General features: G+C 35.5%; 1 protein-coding gene across 1 annotated transcript; it reads left to right on the top strand.

Annotated features, from left to right (window-relative positions):
• Positions 1 to 13959: 13959 nt before the first annotated feature.
• On the top strand, positions 13960 to 16128 carry LOC145667616 (zinc finger protein 862-like). Its single transcript, XM_081735079.1, has one exon. The coding sequence runs from the start codon at positions 13960 to 13962 to the stop codon at positions 16126 to 16128; it is 2169 nt and encodes a 722-aa protein (XP_081591205.1).
• Positions 16129 to 17824: the final 1696 nt, after the last annotated feature.

Genomic DNA, 17824 nt, shown 5'->3' with positions numbered 1-17824 from the left:
AAAGATGTTAATGTTCTACAAAATTGATATCTTAGAAGTGCATGGTTCTCATCGAAACATCCCTTCCACACAACATCATCACCTGAAATCGTAGAGACAATCGCAGACGAAGGCAAGTCAGTAACTAATAGTTTATTTCTAAACTTTTGGGCTAGCATTTATTTGAACATTTACTATAAATTATGTCGACTAGTGGAAATAAAAAAAAATACAATTTTCCTTTGTATTATGAAATTTGTATTGATTTTTTTAATGTTTTACTGTTATTTTGGTAGTTTCAAAATATCTAGTTAACGGGGTAAGTGTTGTGACTTTTCGGCAATACTGATAGTTGCTTAGTTAGCTGTTCTTGTTTCTTGAAATGGTTTGGTCAGGTTGTCACAATTACTGATTTCATGATAGGTTTAAGTTAACAAGGTTAATCAAAATCTAGTTATTTTAGATTTCCTTATGACAAAAAATTCAAGAAATAAAGATTGTGTTAGTTTTTCTTTCCCACTACTTTCCCAAAATGCAATAAAATAGATTCTTCCATTATCTACACTGTTTTCTTTATTTTCTCTTTGGGGTCGTGAGCCAAGATCTTTGGTCATAAAGTTCTTGAAGAGGGGGAGGCAAAAAGGGGGAAAAACGACACGTTTTGTCTTGAGTATCCACCCTCCTCCTGATGATGAGACAACACCTTGACAAATCATAAAAGCAGGATAGCAAATACCAGTACAATACATTTTTTTTTTTTTATTTCTTTATTGAGGACATATTTGGAAGCTGTCTTTTCGGAAAATTTTGTAGACGGAAACAATGAACTTAGGTAACATTGCATATTCGCGGCTGCGGTTTCCGGTCTTCTGTTATTGCACCCTCGGTAAAAATATCCTAGTTCAAAAATATACGGCTCGCTTTGATTTTTCCTTCAGTGCAGAAATTCGAGGCGTCGGTCAGAGGATACCATATCTTCTCTCTCTCTCTGTTTCTGTCTGTCTCTGACACTCTGACTTTCTTCTTCCTATTTTCAATGCATTATATATATATATATATATATATATATATATATATATATATATATATATATATATATATATATATATATATATATACAGTGCTTGAAGTGACATTAGATGAGGTGACGGTATGGAACAAACATAACCACTTAGAGCAGTAATTTTAACAGAACTCTAAAGACCACCTCTACTCCTGACATTTTTGCACCATTTATGGCGTGAATATATATATATATATATATATATATATATATATATATATATATATATATATATATATATATATAGAGAGAGAGAGAGAGAGAGAGAGACTAATATGTAAATGTTTTACTCCCCACTATCATCAGCCTAACAGAAATAATATTTATAAATAGCATTCAATGAATATTGTTTTCCGTTGTAATCCATTCTATTGTATTATTTTCTATTCAATTGTATGGAAACTTAAAATATTGTTAATCATCACAATATTCGGTAAATAATTACCAGCACATAATTCAAATCCAGTGAACAGAAAAATGTTTTGTGCAGCCATCTCACTATTGTTGAACCAGCGTATAGACTTCTGCCGTCAAACTGTTTTTTGATGAATAGTGAGAAGTGGGGGGAAAAGCAGAGGCGGTATGCTTTCCTAAGATTTTGCTTAAGCATATTGGCGATCTAAATGTAGAAGAACACGGATGGTACGTTTACTTAAACATCGCATTTACAATAATATGGTGATTCAACACGACCTTTAAGTGGATTAAAACAAGAAAACACACATATATGCTTTTTCGTCTTGTTTTTAAGGCTTTGTAGGCACTCTCTTCTCGTCTCTAGTATTTAATGATTCTTTCCAATTAAATTTCCACTTTCAAAAGCTTCTTCTGGTCTCGTCTCGTCTCGCGGTCAACACTAATTTTCTTTTAATTTATAAACACAGAATTCCAGACAATGAAAATAATTTTGAATTAAAAAAAAAAGAGTGCTGTCAATGCCAGGGGCGGATGCAGATTAAACATTTTAGGCGGGCGGTAAAATATTCGAATTCTTTTGAGGGGGTGAAATTGCTCGCCAAATGTTGAAACAAAAATAGTAATAAGAGCACAAATTCTACCATTGAATAGGGCAGCGTTTCCCAACCTTTTTCAACTTGCGGCACACTACAGGTGTAACTTGAATTCTCGCGGCACACCCATATTATATATATATATATATATATATATATATATATATATATATATATATATATATATATATATATATATATATATATATATATATATATATATATATATATATATATATAATTACTATTATTATTTATAAATATAAAATACCGTGGTATTTTAATGTGATTACTGATCTCGTTCTTACAGAGAAGAAAGCTCGATCACTGATTTTCACCCGTGGTAAATCATTATGCTTATTTTTCATTCTAATTTTAAAATAGAAAACAATTGCAATGAAATATAGGACTCGGGTTTTTAAAACTTCCACTTTCTCTTTCGAAAACTGTATCTAACCTTTAACTAAAAGGGAAATCACTAAATAACGAACAAATGATCAAGTCTCCTATACCTTTAAAACACAAATGTAGGTAATTTGTATGCATGTTTGCTTTGTTGAATTTATTGAATGGTATGTTAAAATTTCAAGTTACGAAATAGTCTGCAACAATAAAGAAGCAATAATGGTCATGACTATGATAAATACGTTTTCCAACATTAAAAATGTACAGAAAATTAACACAGTATGAAACTTAAAATTGTAGATTTATAGTAGAGGTTCATAGTAATGTGAAATACAAATATACATTTTCCCCTTTGTCTTGCAATTTGGTTCTTATAGAATTAATAATTTGTTTCGATTTCCTCGCGGCACACCAGCGGCCCATTCGCGGCACACCAGTGTGCCGCGGCACACCGGTTGGGAAACGCTGGAATAGGGTGATAGGGAACTGTTATTTACATTCGAAGCAGCAGCAACGAAATATTTGATAATAGAAACATATTTGTTGACAATGCTAACGTCGTATTTATTTTTATGTGCAAAATATTTTTTTCTGCACGCAAATTACAATTTAAATCAGATATTTTTACCGGTATGACATACCGGCCGATTCTCTAACTTTCGGATGCATAACCGGCTCATACCGGCTCACTTTAAGCACTGTATATATATATATATATATATATATATATATATATATATATATATATATATATATATATATATATATATATATATATATATGAGGGAAAAAGACACAAGTTTAGTTCCAATGTGATGTAAAGCCTCTGGGTTTAGAACAGATTTGTTCCCCCTGCCCACCAAATTGTTTTCTTACGGTAACTTGTTTTATGAAGGCAAAAAAAGGGCCAATTGGCTTGTTTAAGAAGGAAAATTTTTTAGTCAAAATAAAGCAGTTGTTTCTTTCCGTAAACATAAATTTAGGATAAATGGATTTATGGCTGCAAGACGGATCCTCTCACCAAAACCAAGTTGTTCAAGGTGTTGCTTTCTGTATCTCCAACGTGTGTTACTTGTAACAGAGTTAGATCTAAAATTGTAACTGTTTAATTCCATGTGACAATAGGTTAGACTAAATAATAATAATAATAATAATAATAATAATAATAATAATAATAATAATAATAATAATAATAATAATAATAATAAATTTTTATTTAAGCTCATTGTAGTCTTTCTTGTAGTTATTAAAGATTAATCTCTTTAACTCTCAATTGTTAAGAAAACGTTTAGATGAAAGTGCATTTAAGTTGTGAAATATATATTACTAACGCTGCATGTTTACTATAAATACGGCTATTTGAATCACCGTTCTTACCAAGTTATTTGAAAGCTTTTATCTTGCAAGTAAGATTACTCAAATGTAACATGCCGATTTCATTCATACTTCACATAGATAGAGACTACAGAAAACTGGCATTTTTAATACTGAGAATGTGGGGTGTAAAATCAAGCATTGTGAATCGGAATGAGTGGATAAGCATTATGTAACAATGCAACTATGAAACAAAACTATGTAAACTTTGAGTATACATTATTTTAAAAGGATCGAATGAAGACTACATTATTCCAGTATTGATTTGCGAGACCGCGAGACCAACGCGAGAAGTCTCGCGCGAGACCGCGAGACGAGACTTCCAAAATTTTGCGAGACGCGAGACGAGAACTTAGGTCTGCGAGACGAGACGAGACGCGAGACGAGAACAGCTTTTGATTTTGCGAGACGAGACGAGACTTGTTTCAGTTCTCGTCTCGTTTGCTCTCGCGCCCATGCCTAGTTAGTATAAACGTTTTACTATGTATAGTATGTAGACCTAAATTTGACAAATTTAGATTTTTTTCTAATAGTAAAATCTCAAAAGGAAGTAGATTTTGATACCAGAGTGAATATAATGTGTAACCTTGTCTGTTTTGTGTGTGAATAGACCTTTCGCTTTGAACCATAACGTGATCACATTAATACAAAGGATAACAATAGTTTATTTCAGTTCTGTTTTGCAGTAAGACTTTCTATTTACAAGACTTTTCGTGTAGGGAGAACTGAACAAAAGTGTGTTTGGAAATGGTATTACTGTAGGTTTCTGGGGGTGTTGTTCGGTGGAGAAAGAGCTACAATGGATAATTCAAGTCATTTCGTCACTTCCGGTGTGAACCTAAGTGCAAGATTCCAAAAGGCACATTTTTGGGTTCCAAACAATACTCTGCTGGGTGAAAGCATAGACCAGTGTGTGTTTCCCTTCATTTTCGTACAAATGAGTTGCCTTTCCTACCTTATTTTTAATCCTGTAGTTGCTTCTTATCAAAAGTTAAACAAAAATTACAATTCTCCCTCTCTTTAGAGTATTTATAAGTAAGAGTATTACGTAACCATTGTATGTTACTTACGTAGCTCACTAAACCATTGTATGTTACTAAAATATTAAGTAGATGAGCTAAGGAGGTATTCGTGTGCAATATTATTCCGTTAGGAACAGCATTGACCTTTACGACACTGTTAACTAAAGGGTGGGGAGATAAGATTTTTTTGGTTTGATTTAGTTTAATGTCCCACGATTATGCCCAGTAGACTAAAGGAGACGTGGACCTACTTATTATAGTGGCATCTGTAGAAGGCCGAAGTCCTTCTCCTTCATCTGCATATCAAAATGCAGATGAGGGGCACATTTACATGTTATTATGTAAATATATTAATTTGTGATAAAATTAATTGCTTGGAAATTAGTATGCATATTGAAAAAATGTTTAAACACCGAGCGTAGTACGGAAATATTAATACAATATTGTATTATATTGTATTTAATCATGTATGTTATTTCCTTTATAGGCTAATGATATTTGATTTTATTGCGTGCATCTCATTACTGGGACATTGTATTGTATATATTATACATGGGGATGAAGGAAGATAGTTATTATAATATTCTATAAATACATTGGATTAATTAACGAAGAAATAAAGGCATAGTCTATGGATTCATGCATTGAAGTTTGGAACTTTGGAAGACGGAGCTACGCTGACAGAGAATTTTTTTTCTCGCGACTCTTCGTCGCCTGGAAATCTGTATGTGAGGTCCTCAAGAACTCACAGTTGCAGGAAATCACTAAATGAGCGAGAGAATACGACTCATTAAATACAGGAAGGATCCTACTCACTTCCTCTAGTAAAGCAAAGCTGAATTGGAAACATTGCTGACTGACGCTCAACATCCTTTGTTGAAAATGTTGTAAAAATTTTAGCGTCAACATGCTAGTTTTTGAATTTTTATAGGTGTGATTTCTTGAGTAGCGAGCTCGTAGCGTCCTTTCCGCCCCCCTTCTCCCATGTCCAGTACTCCGTCAGCGAACGGGCCTATAGTTTTACCCAGGATGCATAGCAGTTTTGAAAATTTGTACTTTATTTTGATTCAATTTATATGTAAAATATTAATATTAACGTATTACGCTCACTAGTTCTTGGAAATACCGTTCTAAATTCATGACTACTTTTGTCAACGTGTATCCCTTTCGTACAAGACATTTGGCTCTTGTATTTTTCAAAATTTATAGTAACCAAAGATGTTTTCTCTCTCTCTCTCCTACAAACATGGCTGCGGATTGGTAGCAGACAGTTTGAAAGGAAGCCACAGGAATATAGACTTCCTTCAAGTACTACGAGAGATGACAGTTTATTACAATAATATAAATGTATTCTATGTATATTTTTCTTTTATTCTGTATATAATATCATGTATTTCTATTATTCTAAGTGTTAGTTCCAAGTGAAAATAGTTATGTTATTGTGAAAACTCCATGGACTTCTGTTTTCATCAGAAGCTTCAAATGCTACCGCCATTTCGACATGATGGCAGCACCTACCAAAGGATTGCTGGGAGTACCATGCAGCTAGAAGCAAGCTTCCGTGGTTGTTTGCGGGAGACCTCCCAGTAGATATAGCCGGAGGCATGAAAACCTTTGTTGGAAGACTCAAAGAAGAGCGAGTCCTTCCTTTCTTAGTTTTGGCATAGTTAATATACTTGTTCAGTGGCTGAACAAGGGTAGTTGATTCATAGCTCGAGGAGAGTAAACGTCGTACAATTGCGTTAGGAAGTCTCCTATACTTCCTAAGTACCGGGAGTTTGACCCAGGAAAAAGTGTGAGAATCGTTTCTCCCGTGGAATTCCTGTGAACATACATGTAACGACATGTATCGGGCACTATTTTGTGTAGTGACTAGTGCTTCGACTCATCACATTTATTTGTGACATATACCAAGGTTTTGAACAGTGCTAACCTTCAAAATTTGTTAAAACTGAGTCATAACTATCTACGACGTTCGATCATGAAGAGTTACTTTAAGAATTTTTTTTTAATCCATGGCTCATTGCTATCTGTAACTCTTAGGCAGCAGAACCAAGTAGACAGTTTTGTCTAGAAACTTTCCTCTTAGCACAGTGGTGCAGTTAGCAACTTCCAGTATGGAAGTAGAAATATAAATATATAATATCTCTATTTGAGAGATTTCAGGCCTGTCAAGCTAACAGGGCAGTGCCTCCTTGGACTATCGTACAAGGACCCAAGCATTTGTTAAATTGCTTGTTTTGTTGACATTTAATATGTCAACTTCATTATAGTTCGTCATCCTCGCCGATAAAAATCAACAAGAACGTTGCTGTTTTTTTTATAGTGGAATGATAATGTGGAACATGACATTGTGATTTCAACAGGAACTGTGTGTGTGTCACATCTGATAAAGGAACAGTGCACCGTATATATCTATATATATTGATCAATTTATTTTTATTTAATTTTATTTTCGTAAAAGTGTGTATTACTATTATGTTTGTGTAATTACGATCCTCCTCTCTGAGACAGTCAGAGACATTGAACTCTATATAAATGAGGAGCTCATATTTTATGTAGAATATCAAATCTTTTCCGAGATCAAACAGATCTCCTGTGTATATTAGTTCAACAAGTCCTCTTTATGTTTTTTTTTTTATAAAGCTAATAGTAGCAATTGTTGTGTGAGATATTAAAATTCATAGTGTGTGTGAGTGGTGCACCATCAACGGAAATTTTTATTATTGGTGTATAAAGTAAGTGTTAACGTGTGTCTACATTCAGCAAATGGTCTGCCAAGACGGAAATAAACCGCCATCTTTACCCAGTATTTCTAGTGGTCTGTTTTTCCTGCAGGGTGAGTACCTGACACTAATTCCAATGTTTTTGTTTCAGGAGTGTGAGACAAGGAAACATTTTCCCTTGTCGTTGTACATCTGACGAGCTCCCTGAATGGGGCCCAGGGAGAATTACGCCCATAGAACCATAAGATTACAGTCATGAGTATAGTGAGTTTTTAACAGGCTGCTACCTGTTTGTTTATAGTAGATTTTTTTTTCTTTTCTCTTCTTAACCTATTGTTATTGGAGAAACTCACTATAGTAGCTTCCAGGCCATGACTGTCATACAGAGTACCCTGAGATCTGTTGTTCTATTTAATTAATTTTCATATGCTCTACCGAATTTACCTGTGGCAGTGGCGGCTTCTACAGGAGATCAACTTTATCTCCAAGGAGGGAATTAAGTATGCAGATGCCTGTAATTTGCATTTTATGTAAAATTTGACCTTAGTTTGAATATTCCCAGCCACTCCACCTTAATTTTATTTATTTTATTTGTGGTGGTGTTTTTCTGGTATCCTCAGTTTCGGCTCTGGCTACCTGCACCTCACACATCCGAACCACTTCGGTCGTTCAATGCTCTCCCAAAGGAAATCGAAGTCGGGACCCCAAGCGCCAATTATAAAAATGTAAAAGTATGTCAGTAAGTGAAGAAATATTCCCAGTGAATATTAAATATATGCACAATAGAACTTTCATATTTTTTCATTCACAATTCAATTCAGGATCCTCCCCACAATATCGTTATGGGTTCAGATTGATTCATTGATAGGGGTTATAATGGGGAGGTCAACATCAAGGCCATTTGTAACCGTCCCAGTAAAAAATGCTGTGATAGTCGGACGGAAATTGGACTCGAAAGTGAAACAAGGGCTGTTCGTATTCGTATCTCAGACGGGGCACGAAATGGGGGGAATATGAAAATAAGGTTGCTCGTTGCTGTAATAGTTTTCCACAGGGTTTGTAAAAGTGATTAAGATTTTCGAAACACTTGGCATTTTTTTTAATCAAGACTTGGCAATTCTTTTATAAAGACTTGGCAATTCTTTCATCAAGACTTGGCAATTCTTTCATCAAGACTTGGCAATTCTTTCATCAAGACTTGGCAATTTCAAGTCCCCCCCCCCAATCTTGTGATGCTCGCTACGCCGCTGAGTACAAGTATTAGGCCCTACTTTCGAGAGTTTCTATAACAGGAGAAAATAATTTGAGGGCATTACTTCAGAAAATTCTGAAATGTCTGAAACTGGAGCCATCGAGCCATCAGAATAATGGAAAATTAAGTATTTATAATAAGACAACTAAAAAGCAGGACATGGGCGTCCGGCTCAACTACTAAGCCAACGGGATATGATCCAGTGTTGCCAGATTCAGAGTAACAGACCTCCCGCCCAAAGCCCTCAAATTTCCCGACCGCTTGCAAAATTTCCCGCCATGAAAGAATATTAATCGTTAACTATTTCATTAATATTAACGATTGATTAATTAGAATAATCAATGAGAAGTACATGTTTTCCTGCGGGAGGTGAAATCTATTATAGGACTATCCTTTTATTTTCTGTCAGTAATTTATTTGCTATAGAGAGAAATAAAAAATTGTGATTGTGTGTGTATGTGTGTGCTACTTCCAAACATTATATTCTTTCCTCTTTTCTCTCTCTTCACCCTAACATTCCGTGAATGATTGGCCATAACAAATATACTAAGCAAAGGGCCGTAAACCCTCCCTCCCTGCATTCTTCTCGCAGAATATGGATATTGGCGCGAGTAATACTCAGTTCCATTTGGATTGGTTTACAAACCTCTCTTTCTGTTTTTTTTTTTTTTTAACCTTCAAAGACGCTTCGAATCCATGTATTACTCCATGTACAAAGAGATGAAGACAAGGAGTGAGAAAGAGACGACATGAAAAGGAAGGTGACAGAATTTCCCATTTTCAAGTATAATTTCCCGCATTCCCGCCAATACTAAGAATTTCCTGTTTTGCGGGAAATTTCCCGCCATCTGACAACACTGATCTCCAAAAGCAGGCCATCTGGCCACCCTAGATTCAGTACTGTAAGAAATGCAACAAAGCTCCGTACTGCATTTTCACCAGTGTGACCACCGCTAGTACTTTCGTACTAGATCTAGTACCTTTTATAATATTTTAGTGTTCTAGTACGTTCACCAACAAATCTAGTACTTTTTTCCTCCTCTTTTTTTCTTATAAATATATTTGGGAGAGAAAAAGGAATCTCATCAAAATTTGACAATGTACGAAAAGTTCACTGTTCCTGGTAACTTTTTTCTGTCCTTTTTTTTTTTCAATAATAGTATTTACAAGAGCGAAAGTGGGACATAGGAGCCGTCCGGTCCCCTCCTCCAACGAGAAGGAATTCTGGCAGTGGTTAGTTGTTCTTCGCTTGAGGGCTCGGGAAACGGGAACCTACTGCTTCATTATGAATTGCGGCAAATGCTTTTGGGGCAAGCGTTAGGGTGGGGGGAACAAAATGAACCATGTAGCACTATTTACAATCTTAAAAGGCGAGATGTCGCCGGCAACAACAATACGAAGAAACGGCACAGCAGATACCATCTGTAGATGGTCCTTGAGCCGGAAAGAGAAGGGAAAGTACCATATAGTTATAAAACTCTATGGGTAGTACGGAAATATCTGAAAATAAGATGTCTTATTTGTTTTCCTCCCTCGCACAACTTCTCTGTCATCAAATAGGCCTATGTGCCAACAACTTTAAGGTTAGGAAAAAAATAGTCGTACATAGACTTGTTCGTGAACTCTGAATGTCATGTTGTATAATTTGGGAAATGATGCGATATTTGTAGATTATACAAGAGCTATTTCAAACAAAATTAATCAACACATTTGTCGTTTGTTTTTCGCCCCCGTTCTCACTTAATTCAATGATTTCGGAGAAAGAGGAAATTTATCTTCCTGACGTGAAAGTATTAGCTGCATTTAAAATTTCGAAAATGTTGTGATCTTTTTAAACATAATTATCTACCAACATTTGATAATTCTGATAGCCTGAATATTTTGTTTCACCGTCCAGTTTCATCAGTTTTTTAGAGTACTCGTTTATTGTTACTCTTCGAAGAAGGGATATTTTTCACATCTTGGGTGGTATATATACAGTGGTATATATATATATATATATATATATATATATATATATATATATATATATATGTGTGTGTGTGTGTGTGTGTGTGTGTGTGTATGTATGTATGTATGTATGTATGTATATATAGGTGCGGATCCAAGGGGGGAGCTATAGGTTCCCCCTCGATGCTCAGGTATACAATGGATAAAATGGGCTTCAATCCTTCTTTACACTAAATAAAGTGGCAAATTATGGTTTAGCCCCCCCCCCCCCTTGATCATATCCTGGATCCGCCAAAAATATATTCACAACAACGCAAGCCAACTCTGGTTAGTGATTTGAATTTTTTTTATTGCCTTTGGACATAAATAAATATAGGGAAGGATGTGAAAAGACATTCGGTCAAAACCTAGTTTGAAGATATCATACTGACATTAGCCTAGTTGTTTGACTGAGGAAAAACTAGGGGGAAAGGCTCAGTATTCCTGAAAATGATGTTAGTCCATTCAAAATCGCATTTCAAACGACTCAAAATTATGTACCTATACAGTATGAAGGTGGTACGATCAAATGAGCCGATTGAAATCAAAACTCTGTTGTGTAATAAAACTAATAAAACATTAATTTAAACGTTTCTCTCTTTCGCGATGTTCAAATCGTTATTTTCAGAACTACTTTAAATTAAAAAAAAAATCGTTGGGAAAGTAAATAGCATTGATCTTAGCTCTTGTCGATATGAGAGGAAATTATTTTTAAAACTGCTCATATTCAGTTGTGCAAACTGAGCAAATGTTCTAGTGTGGTAACTAGACTCTTCTTCTAATAGATAATTTGCACGATGATGTATTTTCTTGCGGAGAAATATATTCTTTACGTCCACTGAAAAATTTACCTCACTGTACATATTTCTTTTGAAAAGAAGCTCCTCATTAGTTGTTTCCTGAATCCTTTCTTTCCCAAGTATAAAGAAAGAGGCATCTTTAATTACTGCAAAACTGTATGGTGCTTTGTCCATTATCTTTTTATGAAGTCGATACCTTACGGAAAATAAGACATCACTTTACAAGATATTAAAACAGCTGCAGGAAAGCTGTTGGGTGGAACGTGGAATTAAATAAACGTAAATGAAACGAAAAGGGTGGCAAATGGATCAAAACCAGCTTTAAGTATTTGGGAAGTATTATAGCAGATGATATAAAATGCGAAAAAGACATAAAGGCGAGAGTAACAATGGCGAGACAAATCTCATTTCCGGGTCGTTGAACAAAGAGTTCAGAGGGATATGAATTAAATGCTTTGTTCTTGAATTTGAATGTTATTTGTGACCTTTTTGCATATAAGGTTTAGGTCGATATAGGTCTGGGGAAAGAAAATGGAAAGCTGTCGGTCAGGTCTTAAGTTGAAGGTAGCATCCTAACATTTACCTGTTGTAACTGAGGAAAACTCCTGGATCATCGACCGCTAGAATTGAACCCATAACCTCCCGAATCCTAAGCCAACGCTCGACCACTGAGCCACGGCTGCTTGGTTTAAATGCTTTGCATGAGGTATTGTATAGAGCGGAAATATGAACTCTACGAATGAGAATCGAAAGAAAATTTAAAGACTGAAATATGGATTTGGAGACGAATGGACAAGATCATCTGGATACAGACGAATTATACTGGGAACAATAAAGAAGTAAACAAACTAGTGCGAATATTGGCTACGTACAGATTTATGTTGAACGATGCAATTGGAGGTATTATTGAGAGAAAGAGGAAGAAGACGAATCCTAGTCCTTTACAGTACTAACGAAGATTTCAAAAAAAAAAAAAAGTTAAGGTAAAAGGCAGAGCGTAGAATCGCAATAAATGAAGTGTGTTTAGCTTATCTTGAAGGACCTGCGACTTTCATTCCATTAATTATTCTCTAATCATTCATTAGATCTGTTACAAGTTGCATAAATGCTTTAAACAAAATTCGAACTTAAGACTGGTGATGATAATATGGAAGTAGAGAAAAAACGTTGATTCTCATTTTTAGGCCTACGAAGAATTTTCTTCACATTTGATCATAGATTGATTGGATTCATTTCTAAATAGGATGCCAGTAAGACAATTCAAATTTCTGATTAACCTGCTGCTTATAATGCATATCTGGAAATACCTTGGAAATTAACTCCCGAAAACGCCAAATGTTTTTGGTAAGAAGAAAGAGTGTGGCTAAGCGGTTAGCGTACGCTCCTTTGGCGTGGGAGACCGGGTTCGATTCCCGGCGGGAGGTCATGTGATTCGGATTCCACATTAATCGGTAGGTCCACGTCTCATATAGCCTCGCTGCTGAAGGGGACGTTAAACTCAAATTCGACTCAAAAGTTACTGTATCCTTATTTTAGGTATCCATCATTACCATGATGTGAATTGAAAGGAAGGTCCAGATAGGCTTCTCCGGGTTTGGAACACATATAGTTAATTTATCTTTAAACGAAATTTTAATTCTGTGTTACTCCAAATAAATACGTGTAATTGTTTGGTTGCTTGGGAAGGAGAAATTGATGTCGCAGTACTGCTATACAACAATCACAATACACGACATTTTTGTCTACCGAATGATACATTTTTATTTTTATTTTTATCAACTTTAAAACAAACATAAGGAACAGTCGCAGAAGAGAGGGAAAAACTACAAGAAAACGTGTTTTTATCCTCCAAAAGAAACCACTTGTCGGCTATAAGACTTTTCAACCTTACAAAATTCGCAGGGTCGAGTGAAAACCATAAAACTTTATTTTTGTCATAGTGTGGAGTTACAGAGGGACACAGGGTTCTCTTGTTTTAGTCGAGCCATTCTTCACTTGTGTGATTGACTCTGCGTAATGCTGTGGCAAGAAAAATCTGTCGATGCTTTCAGTTGTTTGTAATTGGAATATCAAAAACATTCTTCTTTCGTGAATGTACCGTATATTTTATACAATTTTTACGGTCACTTTCGAAAAGTTACTTTGTGTGTGTGTGTGAGTGTGTGTATGTTTCTGTGCGAAACGAACAGCAAACTTCGTAAAGAAAGAATAATTAGTGGTTGTGTCATATGTGGAGACAAGTACGTGTTTGTGTGTATGCATCCCCATCGTGGTTTTGAAGATATTTGATTTTATTTTGTTCAGTTCTTCATAGAAAATATTAAGTTTATATTATAAACATGAACAAGTGGCAAGAAAAACTTTCTAAATTTAAATTTGATCCTAAATCACAACGTAAAAACTGTAGTGTATCAGTTCATCCAGTCCATAAAAGAGCCATTGAAAGTGAAGATCCCAGCCCTTCCCACTCACAGCAAGGCACTTCTGATACAGGTAAGCCAGAAAAACGACAAAGTGATGCAAGTTATGATTCAGATTCAGGGTTGCAATGTTCTTTTAAAAGACCGAAAAAGTCATATAAGCAGAAATTTAAAGAAGAATGGTTGGAGGATCCCATTCTTAAGTCCTGGATTAGTTCAGGTAGAAATAAAGGATTCACTGCTTATTGTAAATTTTGCGAAATAAGCATTAATGGTAGTAAGAGCCTAATGATCCGTCATGCAAGCACCCCGAAACACAAGCAGAACGTTGAATGTAAAACAAGCACACCAGCTATAATATCATTATTTAAATCAAGTACTAAGGATCATTCTGAAAAGCAAATAAAGGAGGCAGAATTAAGATTGTGTGCATATGTTGCAGAACATAATCTGCCTTTAAGGCTTATGGATACACTTCCAAGTCTATTGAAGGTAATTGCCCCAGATAGTGAAATTGTGAAGAAAATACAGTGTGGACGCACGAAGTGCAATTATCTCATAAAAAATGTTTTGGCCACAGACTCACTAAACAAAATCTCAGAAAAACTTCGAAATACTTATTTTTCTTTAATAATTGACGAGTCAACTGACATAACAGCAAATAAATCACTGGCAGTTGTCGTTCGTTACTACGATGATTCTACAAAATCAGTAGAAGATTCGTTTTTAAGCATCATTGATGTTAGTGACGGAACAAGTTCAGCTTTGTTTGAAGCTCTTACAAGCTTGTTATGCAAGCTGAAAGTGCCTCTTACTAACTTATTAGGCTTTGCTGCTGATAATGCTTCAGTTATGATGGGGCAACATTCTGGCATTCAAGCTCGTCTTAAATCAGTGAATGAACATTTATATGTCGCTAGATGCATATGTCACAGCTTTAACTTATGTGCAGCTGAGGCATGTAAGAAACTGCCGAATTCATTAGAAGAACTATGCGCCGATATTTACAATTTTATACAGAAGAAACCGAAAAGATTAGTAGAATTTAAACAAATTCAAGAACTCTTAAACTTAAAACCACACAATTTGCTTAGGTTGGGTAAAACTCGTTGGCTTTCAATGCATGATGTTGTGAAAAGAATAGTAGAACTATGGAGTGCTTTAGTTTCATATTTCAGTTTGAGTGCAGTAGAAGATTGTATTGAACAAGCTAAATCAATTTTAACAGCACTACAAAATCCCTTAATTAAGGCGTATTTTTTGTTTTTAGCATTCATTCTACCAACAGTAGTTAATCTAAATTTAGATTATCAAGGCACTGACTATCGTCTCCATATTCTAACTGCATCAGTAGGAGATAAAATGAAAATGATCATGAAATATTTTATGAAAGCACATTACATTACAAGTACCCCAATTGAAAACATAAATCCTGCTAACAACGAACACTATTTAGATGTAGAAAATGTATACCTAGGTGCAAGAGTTGAAGCCCTTCTAATTAGTTTAAATGGAAGTGGAGTGTCAGAAAGAGAAATAAGACAGTTTAAGGTGAAATGTTTATCCTTTTATGTTGAATTTTGTTGTCAAGTTTTCAAGCGCATAAATTTCCAAGATCCCGTATTAAAAGGTTTGGCGCTGTTGAATCCGGAAGTATGCAAATCAGACTCAGTTTACAGTATCATGCCACTCGCTGTTAACTTTCCTTGTGTTGTTGAAGAAAATAATTATGAAGATCTTGATCGAGAATGGCAACTATTGAAGAATGTACAAGCACTGAAAGCTGACCAGGAATTCATGTGTTTTTGGAATAAAGTTTTTGACATGAAAAATGCCATAGGAGAACCAATGTTCCCTTATTTAGGAACATTAATTAAAGCTGTATTGTGCCTCCCCCATTCATCAGCTGCAACTGAAAGGATATTTTCGGCGGTGTCAATGAATAAGAACAAATTGAGAAATCAATTGCAAACTCCGTTAATGAATGGGCTCCTACTGACAAAGGAAAAGTTGAAACATTCTTCAGCCACAGATTTTGCTATTTCTGATCAGTTAATCGATTTAGCGAAATCTGCTAAACATGCATAAAAATTTCCAGTGCTTTTTTGTGAGTGGGACCCCCCTGTAAATATGTGAATAGCATATTAAATAACTAAAAACTGAATGCTATATTATTTTAAACACTGAAGTGAGATACTAAGTTAAGTGATAAATTAACACAAATCTTAAATAATTCTGGGATTTACGTGAAAAACTTGGACTTCTGTTATACTGGTGGATAACTACAGTTGTGGGATTCGTAGAAGACTACATACAGTGAGGTGAGTTTTGACTTTTTGATTTTCATATTAAGGATGTCGAGAGAAAACAAATCCATTTCTATCGATTTTGTGCTGTAACTTATAGTTCATTCTATTGGGGAAAATAGGAAGTACAAAAGTGTCAAGGAACGAAATTTTGAAAGTAATAAATGACCACGGTAAACAATATTACATATTTGGTGATCCGTTTAAACAGTAGGCTATTAAGGAATTAAAACTCGATTTTCTCAATAAGCTCATTTTATGATATTTCTTGCTTTCTCCCGACATCCTCTATATTTGTCATACTTGTGTTATTGTAGTAGTTTTACAGTGGGTTCTGATACGACAATTAAGCAGGGATTCTGCCAGGATTTTTAGTTGAGATCAGGAGCGTCATTTTAGACTTCGCTTGGGGGAGGCAAGAGCACCACCGACATAACATTTTCACGTTTTGTACTAGTATATTAGTAGACAATCTATTAAAGTATATGCATTCCTCACACTGTTGGGGGAGGGAGGAATTGCCCCTCCTGCCCCCTAAATGACGCCGCTGGTTTATATGTAAAGTCAAAATTGGGAGGGTGTAAGGGGTTTGCACGGTTTTTATCGAAATTTGACTGTAAAAAAATTAAAGTTGAGATTTTTAAAAAATGTGGGGTAAGCCCCCACCCACAGGGGAGGGGGAGCTGTCGGAAACCTTCTCATAAGATATTAATATCGTTAAATGTCATAAATAGGGTGAAACAGGAGCAGATAAAATTCTAGTACTTTTTCCCCAGATCTAGTACTTTTTTTCTGCATAAGTTAGTACGAAATATTTTTGCTGGGTGGTCACACTGATTTTCACTCGAGCACGTGGTAGTTTGCTCTTCAACATTGTAGCTGAGACGCCCAATCAATGCTCAGGTTTCTTCTTTCCACATACTCTCCCGCCTTCCTCTGTTTCGGCTTGGCTGGTCGCGCCCGACCTTAATATGGGCTCTGAACCACGACAGGGAAACGAATTCGGTGCAGTTGTGGATGCACAGACCATCATGAAAGATCGAACATTACAATATATTCCGTTCCTGACCAAAAGAGTTAGATTACAGAACTACAACACCCTGGTCTCGGTACATTGTATTAGAAATGTATCCCAGATGAAGAAAAAATACGTTAGCTTATGTGCCATAGCGAAACCAATCCACATTTTATATTTGTTTATTTTCTCGTCCCTTTTCAACACCGAAGCTATATAAAACGTGGATCAAGTAGTTTAATGTGAAATAAGGACAATACAGTAATGCGTTAAACATTCTGCTACCAGGAATCGAAGCAAGTCCCCGTGCACCAAGGGCGAAATAGTTAGCCACTAGTCAAGCAGGGAGGGCACACCTAAAACATGTCCATTGGATTGGCAGCCCGACACAAAATCCATTACACCTAAAAACAATCCATCACAAAGTCTAATTTATATTGCGTTGCAGCTAGCATACAACGAC

This window comes from Thermobia domestica, chromosome 13 (assembly GCF_964235325.1).
Source record: "Thermobia domestica chromosome 13, izTheDome1.hap1.1, whole genome shotgun sequence".
Taxonomy (NCBI): domain Eukaryota; kingdom Metazoa; phylum Arthropoda; class Insecta; order Zygentoma; family Lepismatidae; genus Thermobia; species Thermobia domestica.
The sequence above is the reverse complement of the archived record's forward strand: the minus strand, read 5'-3'. Positions and strand labels throughout refer to the sequence as shown.

Coding starts and splice junctions, on each gene's coding strand:
- LOC145667616 (XM_081735079.1), top strand. CDS start 13,960: ATGAACAAGTGGCAAGAAAAACTTTCTAAATTTAAATTTGATCCTAAA.